Source organism: Myzus persicae, unplaced genomic scaffold (genome assembly GCF_001856785.1).
Source record: "Myzus persicae strain clone G006 unplaced genomic scaffold, MPER_G0061.0, whole genome shotgun sequence".
Classification (NCBI taxonomy): domain Eukaryota; kingdom Metazoa; phylum Arthropoda; class Insecta; order Hemiptera; family Aphididae; genus Myzus; species Myzus persicae.
In genome coordinates this window covers 549,643-574,365 of record NW_019100615.1, presented here as the reverse complement: position 1 = coordinate 574,365, position 24,723 = coordinate 549,643, and the positions used below count along the sequence as shown (strand labels likewise).

The following is a 24,723-nucleotide window of genomic DNA, read 5'->3' as shown; positions in this document are numbered from 1 at the left end:
AGTTGTCGAAGGGAGCCGCGTAGTATAATTGAAAACCAATAAATATTTTTACGAAAAACATTTGCTATTATCATTGAGGCACACCGGTTAGGAAACGTTGAATTGTCTACAACAATCATTCGCTAAATATAGCTTTATTTTTTTTTATATGTGTAATATGGTAAATAAATAATAAATATAAACTATAAAATATAAATTACATTCATATAAACATTGATTTTTTTGTCATTTATAATTTTCGAGCCATCAAAATTGTGTGAAGACTTAAATTAGCCGTGGGATGAAAAAGTTTGAATACCTCTGGTATAGACCATAGTCCTTAATATGGACTCCATATTATTGTATACCTACGACCTACCTAATGCCATAAAGTGTCGTTGTGACTCGTAAATCACGGGGTCACATAATAGTCTATACTCTATACTCTAGTCACAAAATGTTATTAAGATAAATGATAATTATAGTTAATTGCAATTAGTTTCCTATGCTTTTGTTCATTGCAGCTTAAATAATAATCGAATATCGCTAAGACAAATGTTATGATAGCGTTCGCAGTGTTAACACATTTTTTAATGTTTTTTTACGTATTTGTATAGGTAGGTAGACACCTACCTATACAAATACGTTTGAATGGTACTACCTGCGACGAACTGACGACTTAACGCTAAATAAGTTTACATAAGCCTAAAATAAGTGATAACGCATGTTATCTTACCTCAAAGTAAAATTTGATCCAACAGATATATATTTTTTTAACATGATATAACGTCATGTTATTTAACCAACATAAACATATGATCCCATGACTACCAAATTATACAGAAAAAAATGTCTAAGAATCAAATAATTTATGGTCATCATTGCGTCACACATTATATATCTATCACACTAGCATTCATACACAATTGAGTTTCAATAACTCAAATCTTAATGGAAATTCAAATACATTCAACTTATATTGCATTTTTCGAGCTATATACCTTAAACACATTTTAAAACACTACAAAGGACAAGAAAAATATCCGAGTCGTCGAAATTTAACTGTATACCTACATGTCTATGGATATAAATAAGTCGAACTATTTAGAGTCGAACTCATAGCAGTCCTAAAAGTATATTATAAAACACTCCTAGAACTCGCAAGGCCGGAGAAGGCCACGTTATTCAAACATTTTCGTAACAATTTATTATATGAAACCGAGGACTTGGGAGTGAAGAACTGGAGATAGCATAAACACCCACCCTCTTATTATAGCAGTTGAGTATATGCTGCATGTATTACTATTTATGATAAATACCGTGTTTCTAAAAACTATGAAAAAATTAACTTTATAATTTATATTAAATTAAATATATTATGGAATCTTTCCAATTTTAATCCTCATCCTGCAGTTGTTATATAATGGCTTTCTAACAATAAACTGCATTATTATGTATTAAGTTCATCCACTTGCACAAAGAAATGTACCTATTACAAAAAAAGTATTTTTTTTATGTAAATAGTGTCATTTGTTTTTAGACTTATATAGTTATATAATTACATTTCATGAGTATATTTTTTTAAGTTTGTAAAATAAAAATTGTTTGATAGTTACCAAACAATATTGTGTAGTTTGATTTTAAAAAAAGAATTAATGTTAAAAAAATTATAAATATGTGGTACCTAGTCACTGTATCATATCATTGTAAACAAAAAAGTGTTGTACTTACAATTTTTTTTGAAAAATAAGGGCTGAGTAGGTGTGCTCAAAAAAAAAAAATGCGGTACCTAAGAGTATACTGAAGTACCTACTATTAATATTTATCATGGACTATGTCACTATGACTTATAAGTTAGCAGGGCAGCACAAGAAGGAGAGGGGCTGTTGGTCCTGGAGTTCAGGAGAATAAATTTGTAATTTTTGAAATTTTGATATTTAAAATTTTTAATATTATATATATTATATTTTATATTAGTTAAATAATACTTATAAGGCCCATAAAAACATTTAGGGAGTCTGTAGGTACCTACATACATAACTTTAAATAAATGAAAGTCACTCTAGGTACATAATATATTGACATATTGTATTATGATTGCTCATATAGGTAAAATATTTGGTACCTATGTAGGTAATTTAAAATAAAAAAGTACATCTAAGCACAACCCACTTCAAAAATTAATTAGGTGGGTACCTTTGAGGTAGGTACTTATAAAAATATATAGTATATTATAATTTATAGTACCTTTAGTCAGTTTGTATAAAATATAAATGTTTATCATTATCAACATTCAACTTATCATTTAGGTAGGTACTTCCTTAATATTAACCACGGATATAGTATCTATATCCGTGATATTTACCTACCTATGTAAGTACTAAAATACTATTATTGCTAGAATAATTATATTAAATTAGTACAAAAGTCAATAATATCTATTTAGGAATGTAAATAATCATAATCATAATATAATATTAAAATATTATGATCTTATTACATATAAGATAATGTGTTATAAAGCGTAAAATCGTCCCTTCGCTATCAACCTTCGGTAGCTCAGTTGGTAGAGCGGTGGACTGTAGTGTATAAAATCATAGATATCCATAGGTCGCTGGTTCAAATCCGGCCCGAAGGAAGAATGTTTTTTGCCCATTTTCTCCAGTTTTTATTAGAAAATTGTTTCATTATTTATTCACAAATACATTATAATTTATAATTTTACCAAAATCGAAGAAACAAGTTTTTGATTACATAACACAAAAAAAAAAATATACAAGTGTTCATACAGTGGTCATAGTGTGGTCATAGTACCACTTCGATTTTAATTATTCGGAATTGTATAGTATACACTTAACTTGTATTGACTAATGACGAATGATTAAAATTAGGACGTTTTTCTTAATTTTATGAAAAAATTACAAGACCTGTAAGCCAATGGTAAATGTTTTCTCACATTCTTTCAAGTAAAGAATAGTTTTGTTTGAATTGGGTTTATTATTATTTATTACATTACATTTTTAAATAATAATGTAAATTAATTTTCAACGATACTGTTATCTATTTACTTGCTTATAATTTATCACATGAGTAGGTATGATAAATTATTTATAATGTAATGATCAAAATAATGTATATAATATTATAAATTCACTCATATTTAAAAAGTCGAGGGCATTGAATACTTGTATGATTAAACTTAATTAACTAAATATTTCTTATTGTATAAAATACCTTACCAGTTACCTTTATACATATATCAATATACTACCTACTACCTAGTACCTATACAAATTATTGTTCATGGGTTTAATTACAATACGGTTAATTGAACAATAGGCATATTGATCCTTAGGTACGATGTCGGATGTACACATAATCATAGTATACTATATAGTAGATATATTATACTATTTATATTTATAGTATAACATATTACATATATATTGGTACCTAATATTAAATATTTATAATATAATATAATATACAGTCAACATAATAAATAACAATAATATTATATAATATTGTTGTTTATCTCGTATTGTTATATTTGAAGTATCAAATACAATACCAGTTAACAAATAAGGAGCTTTTTTATTATACCATAGCAGATTTACAAATTCTATATAATGGTGTATTGTGTAAATAATAATAAACAATATGATATATTGTATATATATATTATATATATATGATGTTATATGATATACCTATTATAATATTAAAAAATAAAATGATAGAAGTCATGATGATAATAATAATAATAACAATTCGGTTAGGTTTTAGATTTATCAATCTTTTACTTCGGGTTTAATGAATTTGTAATTTGATAGATATAGAACTCCCACTTTGGTATATAGACACGGATATAATATGTCCCTTTTAAATAGAAATCTGCTACCCATTATTTTAAATTTTAATATAATGAGGAACTTTATATTTTCTATCTCTACAAAAATATAATTTCTTTCCTTTCCTAGTCACCACCTAGTCTTCAGAAACGGAGAGACAATAATGTTGAAGTAATATAGTACTTTTATACAGGAATTACTGTAGTAAACTATAGTGGCGTAACTGTGAACCTTTTTTTTTGGAGGGGGGATATCAAATACCCAACTTTAAAAGATAAGAAAGTTAATAAGTTGACAAGTTATAACTTAAATTATACTGAATGTCCAAACGAATATATTGTTGAAAACATATTAATATTACAATAAAAAATAAATATGCACTGAGCAAAAAAATAAAAGCGTATTTTTTGGGGGGGAATGCCCCTATTGCCCTCCCATCCCATAAATATGCCACTGGTAGACTAATTACAAAAGTCAATACCTCAAACATATAATAATAATTATTAATTATGATATGAGTTGTATGAGAAATCGGCACCATCTTTAAAAACTATATATAGAATTAATGACTTGAAAAAGGTACACAATTATTAATACTGTAAGTAACCGTTTACTGCACGTATAGATGTACAATAATATTATTATAATATTATCGTTGTGTACAGTTTTGATAATATTTAAACACAAAAGCGTTTTATTTATACCTAATAACTAATAACTTTATAAAAATACCATTTTGTTTTTTTAATCTCGGCGATAACGTCGTGGTAAACATTGTATTTACGAATCACGTTACGAATTCTACTACGGAAAAAAATCACTAAACTTTTTATTATTTATTGCAGATTGGCCGTTATTTATACGTCGAGTTTAACGCAAACTATACGAAAAGTATTTTTGATATATTTGGAATACTCGCGTACATTGGATTTATTGTTGTCGAACAAAACGCGATTTGATATACGTTTCGATCAAAACTCAAAAACCGATTCTACGGACAATACTTTGACTATAATACGTACAATGTACATGTTATATGCATGATTCTATTACATGAACGTAGCCACACGCTTATTCATAGAGGGATGTGAATTAGGGGGAGGGCCAAGCATGTATTATCCAAGGTCAACAACCTTCTTGTAGTAACGAACATAATACCACGATAATAAAATATGTAGATTTATAACTATTTTTATGATTATGTCAATACTTATTTAAATATAATATTATACCATTACAATTTAACTAAATTTATTCAGGTGCACCCAAAGCTTAGTCTTAATCTCAATGTTTCATTGTTTGAATGGTCTATGTACTCTATAATAAATATGTTATATTATGTAATAATTATAATCATTTAATGTTGCACTATGCAATTATAATCAATACATACCTACTGCCTAAATCCATCAAAAAGCCTTGAGCACCATATTTTTTAGCCCAAATAATTTCTCTGCTAACATTGTGAAGTCGATAGCCGTCAAACAGGTGCTACGCATATTATTAAGTTATATCGATACATCGATAAAGTATATTGCAGGACGCATGCTCGAATATTATTATTTAAAATGCATAATATTATACGTGCATCGTGCGAACCGGTGAAAGTACGAACAAATTGCTTAAGTGCATTAACGAGCCACCCGGTCTCCATCCTTCGGTAGCTCAGTTGGTAGAGCGGTGGACTGTAGTGTTTAATTTGATCATAGATATCCATAGGTCGCTGGTTCAAATCCGGCCCGAAGGAAGCAATTTTTTTTTTCAATTCGTTTGTGCGGACATTTTTATCGTTTACGAGCAAAAAAAATAATAATATTTTTATTATAACTGTATTACTATTATTTATATCCGGTTGTCGGATCGTCACCGTCGTCATTTAAAAGCATCGATTTCGACGGTATTTCTGCAGTAAGGGTGTTTAAATTGATTATTATCAAAAAGTAAGGCTGTAAAAGTTTGTAACAAGCGTACTTGGGAACTTTTTTTTCTCTTTTTAATGTATGACGGGGAGTCATGTGACATTTTGAATTATAATATCTATACCTACGGTCATATTATACACGCAATAATAAATTTAATTTTGAGCATAAACGAGTTAAAAAGTTAAGTGAATTTGAAACTTTAAACTTAATGGGATTTCATTTTTATTGACTTAACTTTTAACATAGTTGATTTTTATTGATATTAACTTAATAAATAAAGAGTTGCTTTCAATCAAATCCTGCAAAGTACGTTTATTTATAAATGATTAAATAATAATTGCAGTAATAAAACGATTATTGAGGTATTGGTACATAATAATTAATATTACATACTAGGGAATTAAAATAAAATGAAAAAGTTCTAAAAACACAGTACTGGAGCATATATTTTACCATTTACATACGTAAAATATCGTTCCCTCATCTACCTACTGCATATTATGGTTGACGTGCATAAAATAATTTATACGATGACGTATGCGGTCAAGTTCACTATTATTGTATTAAATTATTATATACATTTTACATTTATATTTTATGCGAATACTACATGCCGTGTTTTGAATTCGGGCAAGTACCTACCTCGAGATCTATATAACTCTAGCTCAATGACGCTATTATGGGGGGCTTACAGTATCGTATGCCGCTCGGATTTACAATTAGCACAGTCGGCCTCCTCTAGTGTTTGAACTAAACTAGAGTAAAGTCACGTGGATACGTAGGTATATTATATTTTATTACCACATGATAATACAGGGTGATTCTTTTATCGTGACCTGCAGGTAAATGTACGTCAAAGGAAAATGCATAAGACATTTTTAAATTTCAATGACAGTTAATACTAATAATCATAGGCAAATTTAAAAAAAATGTTTAATATTCTTATAACGATAACGCTTGGTTCGCAATGAATCGTAAACTTGCCCGAAGGCCGAAATACTTTGGGGAATACACTAGACATTTTTAAATTCCAATGAAAAATACTGATAATCATAGAAAAATGTTGAATAGTATAGGTATATTATTAGTTTCTATTGAACATTTAAAAGATATTGTTTAAACATATTCTTTGTATTTCCTACGCAATATCGCCTGGCTTACAATAAAATAATTTTTTTTTTTTTTTTGACGACCCATTACGAGTGACCAATTTATTTGACATCAAATTCCAAAAGACTAATATCAATTACGAGTGACCAATTTTACCACGACCAATTGACTGTATCCCGTATTACACTAATAAACAGTTACGAAAAATATTTATTTCGATAAAATCAAAAATTATACTGGCCACATTTCCACAGTGGCATATTTTGTAGTGTATCATAAAACTCAATAAACGTGTCTACACTCGAAGCTCCAAGCGTTTGAGATATTTCGTACAAAATACAATTAATAATAAAAGTTTTCATTTAACAATATAATCTTTTTAATTATATAATTTAATAAAAGTGCAGCCAATTGTATAAGGAGCAGGCACGTCCTTTTAAGATTAGAATAATTGACACGAAATCCCCAATTCATGACTGTAGGTCTTTGGAGGAGCTCAACACAGTTATTGTCCTAAGGGCTAATCAGGGGCACTATATAGGCAATTATAATGAAAATAAAAAAAATATACTCTTTTAACCTATTTTAAATTTCATTACAGCAATTTACAAATAATATTTAAGAGTTACAACCATTATTTTTGTGACTTGTTATTAAATTATCAAAATACTAATTGTTGTAAAATATTAAACATTTTATGGAAACAATATTAAGCTGCTATATTTTATTAAACTAAAGGTCTCTTAAAAACCGAATGAAAATTTATGTAAAATAAATACATTAAAAAAACTTTTAAATACTTACCTTTCTATGAGAGTTGTTACTTATTTAGAACGAAAATTTTCCTAAGTAGGTATGGTATACGTACAAATATTGTTGTATAATGATTAAATATTATTTTATTATGAATTGAATGGAGACAATGTTAACAGACAAATGTCTATAATATTTATTGTATAAATACTTAAAATATAGGTAATAGGTTTTTTTTATAATACTTCGTACTTTTAAATATCAAACCACAAAATACATATTTATAATTTAAATATTTAAAAATGTTAATGATGGGCGTTTAATTATATTTATTATATTGGCTGTATATCTATTAAAATAAATGATATGTGTAATGTGTAAAATAAGTTTCAGCACTCTTTTCCAAATGAAACTGCACGCGTCAATCTCATTCTAATCCGGAAAAACCTACTCGAAACACGCATATTACATCATTGCATACAATAAATCGCACGTTTCAAAATTCTCGTTTTTTGTTGTTATCCACGAGTGATTCCAATTCATCCAGGCAACGGAAACAATTATTCTAATTTTAATTATTTGGAAAAGTCTTGAACTGTGACAGTTAAAAACTGGAGTAGACGCGTTTAAAATTGTACCTGTGGCACAGTATCATAACAATTTATGAGTCATAATATTAATGGACTGTAGTATTATAATAAGCTTCAAATTATGTACATTTAATACTACCGATCAACTACCACATAAATGACTAAAAAAAACCTTTTTACTTTCTATATGAAAACTAAATAAATAAAACCATTTTCGATGAGTTTACTGATGTTATAAATTACGTTGAGCACACTGTTGGTTTATAGAGCAGCTATAAGATAATTGCTAAAGTTATATTCATAATAAATTGTTGAAATAATATTTATATAATATGCATGTATAATAATAAGTGGAAATATGACATACTGTATTTGCGACCGTTCGTTTTTATTGTGAAAATCAGTGGGGTATTATACTGGGTGATTAACCCAGCAATTCTCAAACCTATTTTGTCATCTAATAATTTATTTATTCATGTTCTGATTTTTATAATTTTTTAACATGTTCATACTATTATAATAAAACATTATTTTCAAATTCTTGAGATTTTACTACTCTTTACTGAAAGAGTGTCCTGTGGTAATATAAACTTCCGTTTTTTTTTTAAATCTGAACCCCATTTTTACTGTAAATAATTTAGTAGATTTACCAAATGCAAAGTAATTTTTCAATTATTAAACTAAACAGTTTGTATTAAGGATACAATTCCTTAAAAATGACAGTACAAAAATATAAAATATATGTAACATTCACTTTAGGTAATTTGAACATTTTTATGAACATTAACATAAATAAATTAAACAATCTTTAAGTACCACAAAAAAACTTAAGAATTTGAAAATATAGTCGTTAAGACGTTAAATATGTTTACAAATTCTAAAAATCATATTTTAAATAACTGTATTATTGAAAAAGAAAAAGGTGTTGTCGTGTTGAGCATCCTGACTGGTGAATCATCTCCTATAATGTATAATGATAGATGATAATAATTCGAATCAAAATCATACGTTTTTGTTTATTTCGTTTTGTGAAAGTTTGCGAGTCGGTCGTTGCAGGTAGTCTTGAGTACCTACCTATTGTGGAGTTCATCTGAGAATGGAAGTTTGTCAACGGAAAACATGTTATTGTAGACGATTTGTTGTTGAGGTTGACACATTAACATATTTATTATAACACGTTGTGAAATGAAATATATGAACAATATACGTTTTGGCTGGATTCGAAAAATACAGACTTAAGAATATTTTTCATTGAACATTCTCGAACGAGAATTTTTACTGTAATTTATTTTCGTCGGTTTTTTCCTTACTTTTTATATTTATTATTTTTATTATTATATCGTTGTCGTTGTTTTAGTTCACTCGAGATAGAATATTTCAGTAGGGTACGGCGGGGTCGGTTGTTCACTTTGACTGCAGTCGTAGTACATTATTAATTAGCACTGCACTTGTTTTGAACTGTAATAATATTAAAAATAAAAATCACTATTAATAATTACATTAGTTGTGGATATTACAATATTTTATTTGATTAATCTGTTTACACGATGATAAATTGTATTAGAATATAGCATAGGTGAGGATAAAGAGGGCACTGTATTCAATATAATTGTGTTCTTCGTTTTTATTGTTTGAACACTTACCTATAAACTATTCAATAACCGCAGTATCTCTAAGAAAAATAATGATGTAATGCAACCTCTAATTGGGGTCAGGGCCGTATTTAGGGGGGTCCGAAAGGAACATTTTTCCTGGAAGTCAAATTTTTGGGTGGCTTTAATACTTAAAGAGGATAATACGGAAAAGAGTTTCTAGATGATTCAGGAACATAATTTCCAAACGAAATAGTATGTATCAAAATGCATTAAATGTTTATAATGAGCAAATCTACAAAACAGACTATAAACTATAAAAATTTACTCATATTTGCGATATACCATTCCTAATAATTGTAATCTAGCCGTATCTAACTACTTTGGAAGATAATTGTTTTCCAAATTTTGAAAAAGCCAAAATATTCCAATTATTTAAAAAAGTTTTCTAATTTTTTTTGGAAATATTGTCCATTTTCAAAACTATAAAATGTGATACGTATAGCTTTTGGCCTTATCCTTCAATATAAGTGCATTTGTTTTAACTCCAATATTTATTAAAATGTATGATTACTTACATGTTTACAATATCTTCTCCTATTAAAAAATCGAGGAAACTCCACAAAGTATACCTACTTATATTATGTAATCAAAATATACTGATACTACCTTTATCATCAATTTATCAAGAGAATATTAATATTCGTTTTTAATGACAACTATAAATATAATATACATTATTACTTATTGATGGTGGCTGTCGACAATATTACTTATATAAAATGCGTCGTGTTGTCAAATATTATTATTTGATTCAGTTCAGTAATTAAGTTATAATATTTTTTACGTTACAGGTATGGCATCACATGTGTCATGGGCACAAACCTAAAATTCAAGAACAGTGCAACATCCAACCGTGTTATTCCGACTGGTCAACAGGCGAATGGTCCAAAGTAAGTAGAGCGTGATATTAAAATATTAACTAGTAAGCTACTTATTTCTGTTGAGAGCGGTGCACACGAATCACCTTAAAAATCTCTGGGTAGGGTTTATTACTATGCATCCGATACAATTCGAGTGTCCTTTACAATAATATGGATGCACTCAAATCGCATTCCATGTCATACCAATATAATAAATTGTATTGTCTAATGTAGGTACGAAAAAACGACCTTGAAAAACGATCCTATAATTATTTATATTTTTTTAAGTATTCTTGACCGGTATTAGGATATTTAGAGTTAAGAAATCTATTTATATTTTCTGATATGTATCTAAAAGCAATTTTAGGGTTTCCGTTGAAAGACGTTGCCTATATTTTATTCCGGATTATTTGGGTTCATCCAGATCCGGTTTATCCCCGCCGTCTCATATACATTTTAATACAAACATAATATTGTTATGCCCTCGAAGAATACAATACATGCAGTTTTTTAATGTCTCTGATAATATATTGAAATCGTATACATAGCCAATTGTCTTGTTCACTCACCGTTAAATGTATTGCAGTGTTCGGCGACTTGTGGCGAGGGAATGCAGATCAGGAACATTACTTGCAAATCTAAACAAAAGTATCTGACTTGTGACCCGATGACCGAGCCCAGGAGGACCAAGACTTGTTCAGCGAGCTTGCCATGTTACCGTAAGTTCAGTAAAAAATAAAATACATTATATCATATTTTATTATACTTATTTATGTTATTACCACGGTCATCTACTAACCGTGGTTATTACCTATACCTACCCACTATTCAGAGTGCAATTTTATTAAGAACGCCGGATTTAATTTTGTTAAAACTTTAATTCGGAAAACTTGACTTAAACATAGCAAAATTTGTAAACATGTAGAATATACCCCCCCATTTATGTAGGTAAATAATATCGGAAACAATAATATACATCCGCCTTGGCTTCGATGGCGATTTTCAATTCTGGCCAAAAAATTGACAATCACTCACCGTGGACACATCACTGTAGGTTCAAGTTCACCAATAACGCTACGAATTTCTTCTACAAGTGCTGCTTCAATATGGTTCGTCATTGGTTATTCGTAGACGTGAGCTTTAAAAACGCCCCAAACAACCCGATAAGAGCAGCCGTGTCTCCGATACGTGTGAATGAAGTCGCCTCCCCCCCCCCCGGACTCCACTCATTGTTACGTGATTGTCGATCCATCAGTGTAGTACCACCCTGCTGGAACCACATACCACCGTGTCAATATCTTTTATATTCTGGTCACAAGAACTCGGTAACCATAATATGTCCTGTAACCAAGTGATTGTTGTGCTGCAGACCACGAGACCTAACGGCTCGGGAAACTTTCGTGTACACTATATATAACTATAAAAACGATATATTATAATGTCGTAATAAGTACGAGAACATTATATTATACGTTCGTTTCTGTGTATACATGTGGCGAGGTATTTTTCCTACCATTGGACGGCGCGGGGGACTTGTGACAAGCGGTCGAATAATGGTCCGAAGATAAATTCGCTCGTCGTTGAAGTTACATATATGTATACACGATCGGTGGTGTGTGGTTTGTGTTTATTTTGAGGGGAATGCGCCCCACGGGAACGATACTTTTCATTTTGAAAGTCACCCGACATGTATGCCGACAGCTGGACTGGCGGGGGTGCATGTCAAAAAATGGAAAATTCAATGTGTCGCCGTCGTTGCATTCGGCCTCGATTTGTCGTGGGAAAAATCTCGTCGAGATACCCAAACGAATTTATTATTGAACGGATGAAATAGCATCGCCCACTCCGCACACACAATGTGTGATGTATATAATAATATGTATACGACCCAGCCCGAAGAGACCTTCGACGTGAATAAATATAATCATAAAACACGGAGATCGGTTAAAGTCCGTTTTATTTTCGATTACAAAACCACGACGGCGGTAGTAAAACGGCGATTTTAAATTACATTTTTTCATACTACTAGCTGTATTATATCGGTCGATATCGATATAAACCCGCTCGGCTCGACGCGCATAAACCCTTTCCGCCTTCGCACCGAGGCCTTAAAAAAAGTATAAGTGTTATAACGCCCGAGGAACCGTGCAAGTTTAGCCTGGCCGGTCATAACAGTCGTGAAATTTGCTCGAAGGCTAATCGAATCATTCCCCATATCGTTTTTATTGGGCCGTTCCATTCATTTGTAGTAAAAATAACACTTTTACGCGTTCAATCTTCACTCTGACCAAACAATCCCGAATCTCGTAATTTGTTTTTCCCTTCGCCGAAATACTCGATCAAGGCTATATATTTTAAACCAACATGCGTATATTATGTATAGGTATAAAATAAAATAATATATTATGTTGTATATTATATGCTTACCTATATAATCTCTGTATAGACGCACCTCCACACAGTAGATGCGAGTGGGTCGGGTTTAATATGACAGGGGCGAGAACTTATTATTTAGATTACCGTATAATATAATATATTATAATATATCGCTCGAAGGGTTAGGTAACGTAATAAACTATTAGGTTACGTATACGGTATATGTCACGTAGTCATCCCATTGATCAATACCGCAAATATGTCCTGTAAATTTAAATTTTTTTTCTAGATTAGAACTGAATACCAAGTACTTTAATCATATTTTATCATATTCAGTTAACACATATAATACATCAATTTTGTTGTTCTACAATAAACGTTTGTTTGTGCTTTTACATAGATACATTTTATAGCTAAGTGCCGTATATAATATGAAATTTATCGATAATGTTCAGGACTTCTTGCATTCGCATGTTTTGTTTTTTTGTGGAGACTGCAGCATGCAGAATATTTAAGATGATATAAACATTTGTTTTGTAAAGTTAAATAAAAAGTTTGAGTTTTCATATTATTTCATTCTATAATTGAAATTTTGAAAAAAAAAGTAGGCGTATTTAAAAATGTAAGAATTCGTAACAATTATTAACGACATAGATACTGCATATGTTTAATAATTCCTTATACACATAATGTTATAACGTTTCCCCATGTATTTTCTCTAGCGAATTTAGAAAATATTTTGGTAATATTTCAATTGCATTTTTTGAACATTTTTAGTGCAAAACATTATAAACAGTATTTATCAATCACTCGTTTTATAAATGAGATAGATAATCTTCTAACACAAAAGTCTTTAATATATTGATGCGTTGTTTGAAATGTTTAATATATGTACCTACACTACATTACTATCTATACTGATTAATAATTATATTGAACAAACAGAAGTCTAAACTTTAATATTTTGAGCGAAGGTTTTAACATTTTTAACTAATTGTGTCATCTGCTTCAAAAGTTCAAATGATTAAATTTTCGTTATAAATGATTCACATTTTAAGAATAGTAAGCTTCCAAAAATAAGTATTATTACGTTTTATAATTGTACATTCACTCAGAATGTTATATCTTTACATTTTTTGGTTAAAAAGCCAGAGGTCTAATTAAAGTGTTTGCCTGTCGAGGTGTACTATTACCACTGCGTTGTGTAAATATGATGTATGACTATTACTTTAAAATATTTTAATGTCCTTTGCAGTGATTTTAAATTCACTTACGGTTTAAAATTCTCATAATATTTATATTATTATTGCACATGAAAAATAATTATTTTGTCGAACGAAAGTTGTAAAATTCCAGTGGTAGAATACTATATTTGTATACTATATTATAATTGTATCATCTTCTCAATAAACGAATTGGTTTTGGTATTTATTTATGAAATTCAAAGAAACAATGGGACAGTAAAATATTGATCGGTAAAATGCTGAAAAATTGTTCTATAAAACTTTATATTATTTCCAAAAATAATAGTTAAAAAAAATATAATACTCTTCTTGACCAACATAATAAATCAAAGTATCGTGTTTTCAGTTGTTTATTTTACTTGCTATTGTTACTTAACGTCGTGTTTGTTTTGCCACGCGTGATGTTATAGACGAAAATTTCGACGCAGACTCGGATTTCCAAGTGTCGTCCAAATCGAGTTTTTCACAAGCCCACGCTCAGCGATTGATCGGCCAACAAAAAACTTCTCCACACACACTGTAAACTTTTAGCGCCCACATTCGCTGGCATGACGATTTATTTAACTGATAATATGTTTAGGTTCGTTTCCGACAATTGGAGCCCATGCAGCGTCACGTGCGGCGATGGTATCAGGACGAGAAAAGTGTACTGCAAAGCTCATTTAGATTACACTCAGATCATGACGAAGTTAACAGACGATGCGTGCGTCGGTCCCAAACCACCGGAGGTGGAAAAATGCTTCTCGGTGCCCTGCTCGTTGAACAAAATGTAAACCATGTCACCGATATGTTTTTTAAAAAAAACTATACGAGCTCATCATAATATTAATATAATGTCTCGTGACCAATAATATTGTACCCTTGATTTCAGATTTGATCAAAATGAGAGGTCCATCAGGGATGGATACGCAGACGCCAGCTCCGATGATTTCAATCCACCGAAAGTCGCCCCCGGTTCGTTTGGTAAAACATACTCTTGGAAAAGAGAAGGCTTTACGCATTGCAGTGCTTCTTGTCTTGGAGGTTAGATTTGTATTGCCTGGACCATATAAGGTTACGATAAGCGATTAATTGCTGGTTTTAATAGTGAAAAAAAATATCAATTTATTACAATAATAATATTTTGATATTTTCAATATTATTACAATTGTTGTATTATTTAAAAAAATATTGTACGTCTGTACATTCTTTTAGCGTTATTGAGTTATAAATAATATTATTATGTTTGTGTATTCTTAGTAAAACGCTGTGCTTCAGCTATAATATACGTACGTCTGGTGTCTGCGTAAAACGCGGTTTCATAACAAAATTTGAATTAGTTTAAATTATATAATAATATAATATTATAGTGACCAAAGGTCAAAAAGGTATTGTAAATCGTATTATGTGTTTTATAGTAGTGAAAAATTGAGGCTTCGAGTTGTGTACAGTTTTAAGTAAAGAGTATTTTTAGACGGTGACAATTGAAAATAATAATATAGACGACGATAATATTATCAGTCATCATACTGAAACTTTTGATAAACGATTATTATCATTTTTGTTTTGGTGTCCATGTATAGGAGTACAAGAATCGTTGGTATTGTGCGAACGTGAAGAGGACAAGAAAATCGTCTCCCCTTACTTATGTTCCCGAAACGATCAGCCCGAAGTACTGACGCAGACTTGCAACGACCAACCCTGCCCACCCCGGTGGAATGTTAGCGACTTCCAGCCGTGTTCGCAGAGCTGTGGCATCGGGCTTCAGATGCGTGAGGTCAACTGCATACACGAGGTGACCGAAGGAAACACAGCTACAGTGCCGAACAACATGTGTCCACAGCCCCCGCCCACGGATCGGAAGCAGTGCAACATGATCGACTGCCCCACGGAATGGCGGACTTCCGAATGGTCGAAAGTACGTTCCCATAACCGCTGTGATAAATCTTGGATTTCAAATTAAGAGTAGTTATTTTGGAATATACCTTTTTTTAAATGTATCTTCGTATTTCAAATCGGCTGTAAAATGTATTTTATATTATAGTGTTTCAAATAATAACTATATATTTTGCATATTATTTTAAACACTATATTATTAAATACATTTTCCAAACCAAACACTCAAATCGTTGTCTTTAACTCATTTGTATTTTGTGTTTATAGTTAAGCTTCTGTGTCCATTATGCCCGTTATTGTTAAGTCTATCATGGTTACATGAGTAATATGACACTTAACACTATATGACATGTTTTCTTAGCAGTTGTAATAGAAACAATTTTAATTTTGTTAAAAATCATGTTATAAGTTTCTTGATATTATACAGGAACAATAAAGAATTTCGTTTATTTTTTTCACCACTAAGACCCACATGGCGACTCACAGATGAATTTTAAACACTATAACTTGTACATATAGTAAAGTATTTTCTTAATTTATTTTGTGTCTGTTCTCCATTTTCCAATTTGATATTATTTCACTTATAGTTTAAGTCCATGAATCGTTATGTTATCACTAACGTACCAATTTCTTGACAATACAATTTAAAACATTAATATTATTTAAAAAATATATTGTTATTTATGGTATAAAAAATGAATCATTTAATTAAATGTTATGCCCCAGTGGAGCTGTAAGGTAGTGTAAGTTTCCTAGTTTGCATTTGTACGGTATCACTATAATTTTCACATGTAACTAACTCTGTGCGTATCATTCAATGAATAACAACGAATCTGTTCTTTACTTTTTATAGTGTAGTAAAAAGTGTAACGGTGGCGTCAAAACCAGAGTGGTGGAGTGTGTGCAGAGGATTGCCCACGGGCACATCATAAACCGACCGGACACAGATTGCGGCACCGACAAGCCACTCGATAGCAGGCTCTGCAACCCGAACGCTTGCAGTACGCAGGAAGCAGTCATGGTGTCAGATGTAGCCCAGAAATACGAACAAGCCACCACCGAGGAGGACGTCATGCTCAAAGTCGGCGGGGAGGCGACGGTGTACCGAGGGGTGGAAATGAAGATGCGGTGCCCAGTCAGCAAGAGGTATCTATAGTATAATCATAAGTGTGCGCAGGTACTCCTCTTGTCAGGAGAGACCACAAAATACCTAACCTAACCACGTGCAAGATATTTTATAACAGTATTATATAATTTTCAATATTTCAACTTATGTGGTAACAATAAATGAATGTCTCTAAGAATGCGAAACACTACTTCTAAAATAAATTATTTCATTAAATTTTCATTCATCTTTAGCTATGAAAAGGTTTAATGTATTAAAAAAATCTTCTTCGTAATCAAATCTATGATCTTCATCTTGTTCAATAAACATATTTAAGAGTCAGTGGGTATGCGCAGTCGGTATTGTCACAAAACAAACCAGCAACCACCGTCAGTGGGATGCTCAGGGAGGGACGATAGTGGTTAATATACCCCCGCTTATCGAAAATTCCTGGACAACTGCTAAGGCTGTCTCATCATTTACAAAATATATATATAGTGATATGATATTGTATTAATCTTTTGATTGCATATTGAAAATATTACTATAAAATACTTTGTCGGGATATCTCACATGAAAAGCAAAAGCCTCCCTTGTCACTTCTGTAGCCTCCAAGCTTTTCCATAATATTATAACAGTATACGCACATATTATGACGTCATATTACTATACGTACCAGCCTTTATTATAATATAATAATGATCAATGACGTCATACTATAATAAATAAGGTCTACAGAATATGCAGTGGGTGTAAACTACGCGTCTACACGGAGTTTGAGGCCTGAAGTGCACTCGGCATAGCCCTCTGGGAACTCGTGTTATAATATAAAGGATATAATATATCTATCTCATCTTATTGTTTTAGACCATTGTTATTATGAACGCGGTGCATAAAATGAAACGTGACCGCCGCGGACGTGGGTCGTCGGGTCAACGCGAGTTTATTTCGTATGTCGATGACGTAAAGACATTTTTTGTAAATTCAATCGATCCGGGTAGGTATTTCCTACGTGTAAAGATGAGTTAAAAGTTTTAACTTAATATTATGCACACGAGCTTAATGTAATTCAGATGTCAGAGTAAACGAAGAATTGTTAGTGTCATTTACGTGCTGTATTATTTAAAATAATAATTTTACTATAACGTTTATAATTTTATATAATAAATCCTTTTTTTTTAAATTGATCAGAATTTATTAAATGTAATGCTATTAATCGACATGGTTTTGCGATTATAATACTGTTATAATATTATGTCCTATCTTTATATATATTGTATACGTATACACTATACATTCAGCATATGGAAAGCATGGTAAATTTTATATTTTTGTATCGAACAGCTGAATGTGAACGGTGAACAATAATACTATTATTATTTGTATATAATACATATAGTGACTAATATTAATGAGTTACAGAGGGAAAATACAGTGGTCAAAAGACGGCCAGTTATTGCAAAATGGCAAGAAGGTTCGGATATCGAAAAAAGGCATACTCAAGATCCGGGCCACCACATACTCGGACCGCGGGACCTATACTTGTAAAAGTATGTTACATGGAAATTCGTCAGTAAAATATTATGTTATTAGTTACTTAGCCGCTTAGGTATGTTCTATATTCGTATTGTATCGAAGGAATATATAAATAATGTAGGGTGATCCTTTATTGTGAACCAACGCACCAGACTATGTCTTAATGGATTTAACTATTTTTGTTTTAATTATAAAAACAAGTACTGATGATTGGTAATCATGTATACAACTGTAAAATAATAAGTTAAAGGTAGTTCTCAAACGTATGTAATTTAAATGTATGTTTTTTGTACAGCCGGTAACGCGCAAGCCACAATGAACATTAACATCAAACCCCAGCCAGGAGAGTTTCCGAGTTCCGAAGAAATCGACAAGCCTTTGAACCAACAAGACCCAGGTACGATTTACGTACTGTTGTACTAGTTATTTTTACAGTCTACCCTTCGATTAAAATCTAAATTAATTTCGTTTTAAACATAATTTTAGACATTCTATTGAAATATGTAATATTGCATTGTACCTAAATATAATGACAAGGGAATAGGGATTAGGGGTATAACTACTATATTGACAAGTGAGGTGTATGATTTTTCGGACTGCGAAGCTCGTTAAATGTTTATAGCATCATTTTCTATTTCACATAAATACAGAATATAAACTGTATATTAAAGAGGTTATTTCTCGAATTTTTGACCGACATATATGTTTCGGAGCAATACGCGGATTTAATAGTAAAAGCATCGAAAAAAATAAAACTGTTTACTCTAATTGTAAATAATCATCGATATAATTTAGAATCCACCCCTTCCCGTCATCAGCATCTTGTCAAAACACATTTTTAGTCGTGTTGTCACACCACAGTTGTATTGCATAATATATGATGTTAATTTATTATTGTTGTAATAATTTATTTATTCGTCATGATATATTCGTCTAAAGGCATGAACCCTTCATACGCGAATCCGCAAGGGATAGAACCATCATTTGACATCAGCCACGAACGCATCAAAGGCGAACACAATCGCGAACAGAAACACAAACAGTCACGACAGAAAACTACCACCATTCAGTCAACCGTAACGAGCACGGCGACTTCCGAAAAGCACGTAGTGGCAAGTATCTTCTTGATTTTGACTTTTTTTTCATTTAACTTTTTTTTTTTACTTTCAATTTTTGATATTATATACTATCTGATCTAACCTGACCTGTTTTCCCCCGAAATTGATTATACCGTTTAAGAACAACGTTGTTGGCGCATACACACGAGTATTATACTATACCCGAGTCTTATATATAGATATTGTGTATGAGTATAAAAAAAAAATAGTATAGTTGGTACATTACAACGTTTCTTTGTGTCTGTAAACAGGAAACAGAGAAAAATGCTATAGACGTCTCCCCAAAACCCACCACTTCCGGAAGTTCACGAAACTTGCCTCACCTTCACAGTCTTCTTTTTAACCTCAAGGTGAGATAAAGGAAAATAAAACTGAATTTCCTGGGTTATCACCGTAGATGATTAGCTCCCTTACATCTATTAATATTGTATATATATATTATTATTACACTTTGTTGCACATTCCGTTGACTTTAATATATAATAGTGTTTTATTTTAATTATTATTAATCACTTACCTAAACACACACGCACACATATATACACACACATTATATAGTACAATACACATTATTATTATATTACTCGAATATACAATATATAGTTTAGCCAACCCTACATAATACCATCACCACTTTTTGCCTATTATTATATCTCACAATTAAACCCTTGCATGTATAATATAATACACGTAGGTATTTGGTTTTATTTATTTGAACCCTGTACTTAAATACCTTACATTAACGCACCGACGCACAGTCGATTTCCGTAAACATCACGTTATTTTGTTTGAGTTGTGCCGTAAATATATTATGAGCCTGGGGAAAGTTTTGTTTCATTTTCCATCGGCAAAACATCTTGACAATCATTCATACTAATAAAATGAGTAGGCTCTGTGGCCGTTTCAGGGTGTGAGCAACGCACGGGTGAATAGAATGTTTATGGAGGAACCGGCGAACCCAGCGCCAGAAATCGAAACCACCACCGAGGAGGACATGTTCGGCAAACCCGTTTTGCTCGGCAAAGGTACCTATAACATGCTATAATACACATAATAGAGGTGTTTATTAATATTTTAATAAAAATGATAGCATTGTAGTTTCATGATAATAATATTGTAACTAATTAAAAGAATAATTAAACACAAGCTTTGTTTCGGGCTGCAGGTGACCGGAAGAGCGTGAAATTCGAATGGGTCATCACCGAGTGGTCGGACTGCTCTCCGCCTTGTGGAGGAAACGGTTTTCAGGTACGGTTTTGTCTTATTTTGTTACGATGACGTAGGTATTTATAATTTATTTCGTTGGTGGTGAACTACGCCTCTCGGCAATATAAATTTTAACCGTACACTATTGTCTCATAATCGTCCGCCTTCTCGCAGATGAGGGCAGCTCACTGCATGGTCAAACTAAACAATATGACACAAAGCGTGGACAACAACTTGTGCGAGGACGCCCGGTTGCCGACGCCCGTCACCATACAAAAGTGCGAGACGGATGATTGTCCGCAGTGGTCGGTGACCGAATGGAAACCGTGTGAGGAGTCCAAGTGTTTCACCTGGAATACTGGTGAGAGACTGAACTTATAATATCATAGTACCTACTATAGATAGGCAGCATTTGTCACATCTGTAAAAAGGGTGGACATTTATCCCCCCTCTCCGACCACATTTTAACATTATTAATATAGTTATTAATTATTTTAAACTTACAATTTACTCCAATAATAAAAATATAAACAGTTGTGTTTGTAGGATGGAGAGGGAGAAACGGTTTATCCATTATTGTTATTAAAATAACTTAAATAAGAATATAATATTATAATATTACCGTCAATGATCAAATTCAGGCACTGAATAAGTTAATAAATAATGCCATAGGCAAAGTTGGAAACGTTATAATTATCTCACATTGAAAAATGTTTATAGACAATTCTATAATAATATACAAGTATACAACAACTAAATTGTATTGGCTAAAGATAGTAAGTTTGACCGTAGCAAGGTCTTAGGCAATGTTAACGTTACACTAGGTAGTAAAAATAAGTAATTTAAACTTATTTCAATAGTATTTTGGCGATAACGTTGTCGTAATAAATATGATTCTATAATTAATAAAAACGGACTTTGTAAAGCAAAAATCAATTATACAAAATAACAATTACCTATCTCGATTCAATGGGAATATAATATTTATAACTAGAAGGATTTAAGAAGTCAGAGGTAGAACATTAGGTATAATAGTATTAATATTGTCTAAAGATTACAGCTACGATATTTGGTCAGTTACTGTTAATAATTACTATGTCAACTATCTAATTTTCTGTAGAAATTAGGCATTTTATTATCATACAAGATATTATGTATTTAGTCGATGACTGATTTTCTCCATTGACGGTAACATATTGATCATATAAATATAAAAGAGATTAAATATATGTAAACATATTATATTTGAGTATTGTATGTTACCGACAAACCACGATCATTATAGAGCAGCAAAGTTTTACTAGATAATGTTAGCATTAATAAATGCAATAGATCGTAATCACTAAAAGCTGAAAACCATAATTTTGTTCAAGCGATTACTATAATTTGTACAATCCTAGGTAGAAATTCATGACAGTATAATATGATCGATCCATATCAGAAGACTATAACATGATTTTTTACTAAATAGGTATAAAAATTAAAAACTAAACACTAAGTAAGGATTATTTATTTTATTTATATAGCTTTCAGTACTAAACTATTACAACTAAGTTATGTTATGTTTGATTATACATATATTTAATCATGCATAATTGTTTATTGGCATTTGAGATACATTTATTTTATTTGAAAATTTTAATTAAGTATACATTATTAAAAAAAATTCTGATATTTATTTAAAATGTTTAAATAATATATATTAATATTATAAACAAATATGAAATAAAATCAGAAAATTAATAACTGTTTATTTTCATAACGTGAACTATTGTGCTACCTAATCCACTACAAAATATATATACATTAAAATGTATTTCCATATCGTGGGTTCCAAATTAAATCACTGAAAACAATACGCCAAGCTGTTGTTCAACTTTCCTAGTCACGGAAAGGGAACTTTTAAGATACAATGTAGAAGATAAAATGTACAACCAAAAAATCTGTAGTCACACATCAGTCAAATATAATAATACTATATGTAGGTAGTAAAAAATGCCACACAAGTTATACCAGGTGCAAATAATGTAATTTAAGATTTTTAAATAAAATAAATGTATGTTAAAAAAGTATAAACAAAAGAATAATTTAATTTATTCTAACTAAGTTTTTAATTTTTAATTACGAATTAAAAAAAAAAACAATAATATAAATTAATCAGATTTTACTGATTCGTACAAAATATTTTTTTTTAAATGCCCGAATAAAATTAATGAATTTCAGTTTTTACTGAGAATGGTATTAAATGGTAGAAACATCTCGAAGAACCCAGCTTTATCTAGTTATTGGGATTTGTGGATGAAATAAAATATATTCGTATATATACAGGATATACAATATACATACTATAATATATATTGTATATATATATATATATATATATTATAGCCTCCTAGTTGTTTTCGTCGACCTATAGATTTCCCCGTAAATATTTAACGTTATTTAAATTTTTAAACACGTCACCCCCTTTTTTTCCACTTTGCGCAGCGATGCAGAGGCGAAACGTGTACTGTCAGAATTCGGATGGAGCCACTATATCGGACGAGGCGTGCCACGGGATCGAAAAGCCGGTGAACCGGAAGGAATGCTACAACGATCAGTGCAAAGGCACTTGGAAAGTGGGCGAGTGGTCCGAGGTAAGTGTCTGCAGACTGCAGTGTGCGCGTGTGCGCGCGTATGGGTAGGTACGTGTGTGCGGGTGACGTCGATAAATAATGCAACCGAGGAGAAAAAAGTGAAAAAGAAAGAAAAAAACTAAAACAGCGAGAAGAAAGAAGGGATAAAAATCGAGTTTTTCGATTCGCGTCGTCGTCACTGTCAATTATAAGTTGTTTGCGACCGTATATACACCGCCGAGCGGGTGCGTGCGTTATCTCAATTTGCGCCGCTTGTAAATGAAACTGTCGCGCGAAGGTCGATAAACGCGCTGGACCATTTTTGAAGCTGTGTAGTGTTTGTGTGCGCGCTTGCGTGTTCACTCGTATTTTTACCCACAAATCACTATGATATTAACCTACTGCAGTTGCAGTTCTACGGATAAATGTACCTTCGGTTTCCCGAAATTCCACGAATAACGACAACTTTATTTTATTTGTATCCGCATCTGCAATTTTGAGCGTTCAAGAAGTTACACGCGCGACATACAAGCGATGCGTACCGACCCGTGTCGGACTCAGACTCCGATACGAGTCGGTATACGTATAGGTACTGCAAACTATTCCTGTCGGTACGAAACTTTTCCCCATCGAATTTTTCTTCTTGAAAATCTTGATTCAACTAGAACGGTTCGGAGATCTGCTTATACTCTAATTTTTTGTTTTTAAAACCAAACATTATTATAATATATACAGAACGTCATTTGTTACATTATATGTTCACATTACCTCCCTCTCACTCGCGCGCGAACGCACACTCACTCACACACACATAATATGCGAACACGTCACAAACACTGCATAAGTGTGTGAAATTTCGACTCGCATACAAATAAGGTATGAAATCAACTTTTGACGTGCGTAGACAACACTCGCACGAGTAACGTCA

At 31.4% G+C, this 24,723-nt stretch overlaps 1 protein-coding gene and 2 non-coding genes across 7 annotated transcripts in view; all 3 read left to right on the top strand.

Annotated features, from left to right (window-relative positions):
* LOC111036926 (ADAMTS-like protein 1) overlaps window positions 1-24,723 on the top strand; it is a 98,706-nt gene that overhangs the window by 68,967 nt on the left and 5,016 nt on the right. For 2 of the 5 annotated variants that reach the window (XM_022319221.1, XM_022319244.1), the window contains exons 7-21: window positions 10,652-10,750; window positions 11,307-11,439; window positions 14,751-14,859; window positions 14,921-15,109; window positions 15,212-15,363; window positions 15,903-16,237; window positions 17,069-17,361; window positions 18,743-18,870; window positions 19,152-19,253; window positions 19,796-19,968; window positions 20,226-20,324; window positions 20,864-20,999; window positions 21,140-21,222; window positions 21,355-21,541; window positions 23,668-23,816. In XM_022319221.1, coding sequence (XP_022174913.1) covers window positions 10,652-10,750; window positions 11,307-11,439; window positions 14,751-14,859; window positions 14,921-15,109; window positions 15,212-15,363; window positions 15,903-16,237; window positions 17,069-17,361; window positions 18,743-18,870; window positions 19,152-19,253; window positions 19,796-19,968; window positions 20,226-20,324; window positions 20,864-20,999; window positions 21,140-21,222; window positions 21,355-21,541; window positions 23,668-23,816 — 2,367 coding nt within the window. The remainder of the gene's footprint in view (window positions 1-10,651; window positions 10,751-11,306; window positions 11,440-14,750; window positions 14,860-14,920; window positions 15,110-15,211; window positions 15,364-15,902; window positions 16,238-17,068; window positions 17,362-18,742; window positions 18,871-19,151; window positions 19,254-19,795; window positions 19,969-20,225; window positions 20,325-20,863; window positions 21,000-21,139; window positions 21,223-21,354; window positions 21,542-23,667; window positions 23,817-24,723) is intronic. The other 3 variants (XM_022319235.1, XM_022319226.1, XM_022319254.1) reach the window with 3 other exon arrangements.
* Trnay-gua lies at window positions 2,528-2,617 on the top strand. Its single transcript is given in 2 exon segments — window positions 2,528-2,564; window positions 2,582-2,617. It is a non-coding gene; the product is annotated as a tRNA-Tyr (tRNA).
* Window positions 5,485-5,577, top strand: Trnay-gua. Its single transcript has 2 exons — window positions 5,485-5,521; window positions 5,542-5,577. It is a non-coding gene; the product is annotated as a tRNA-Tyr (tRNA).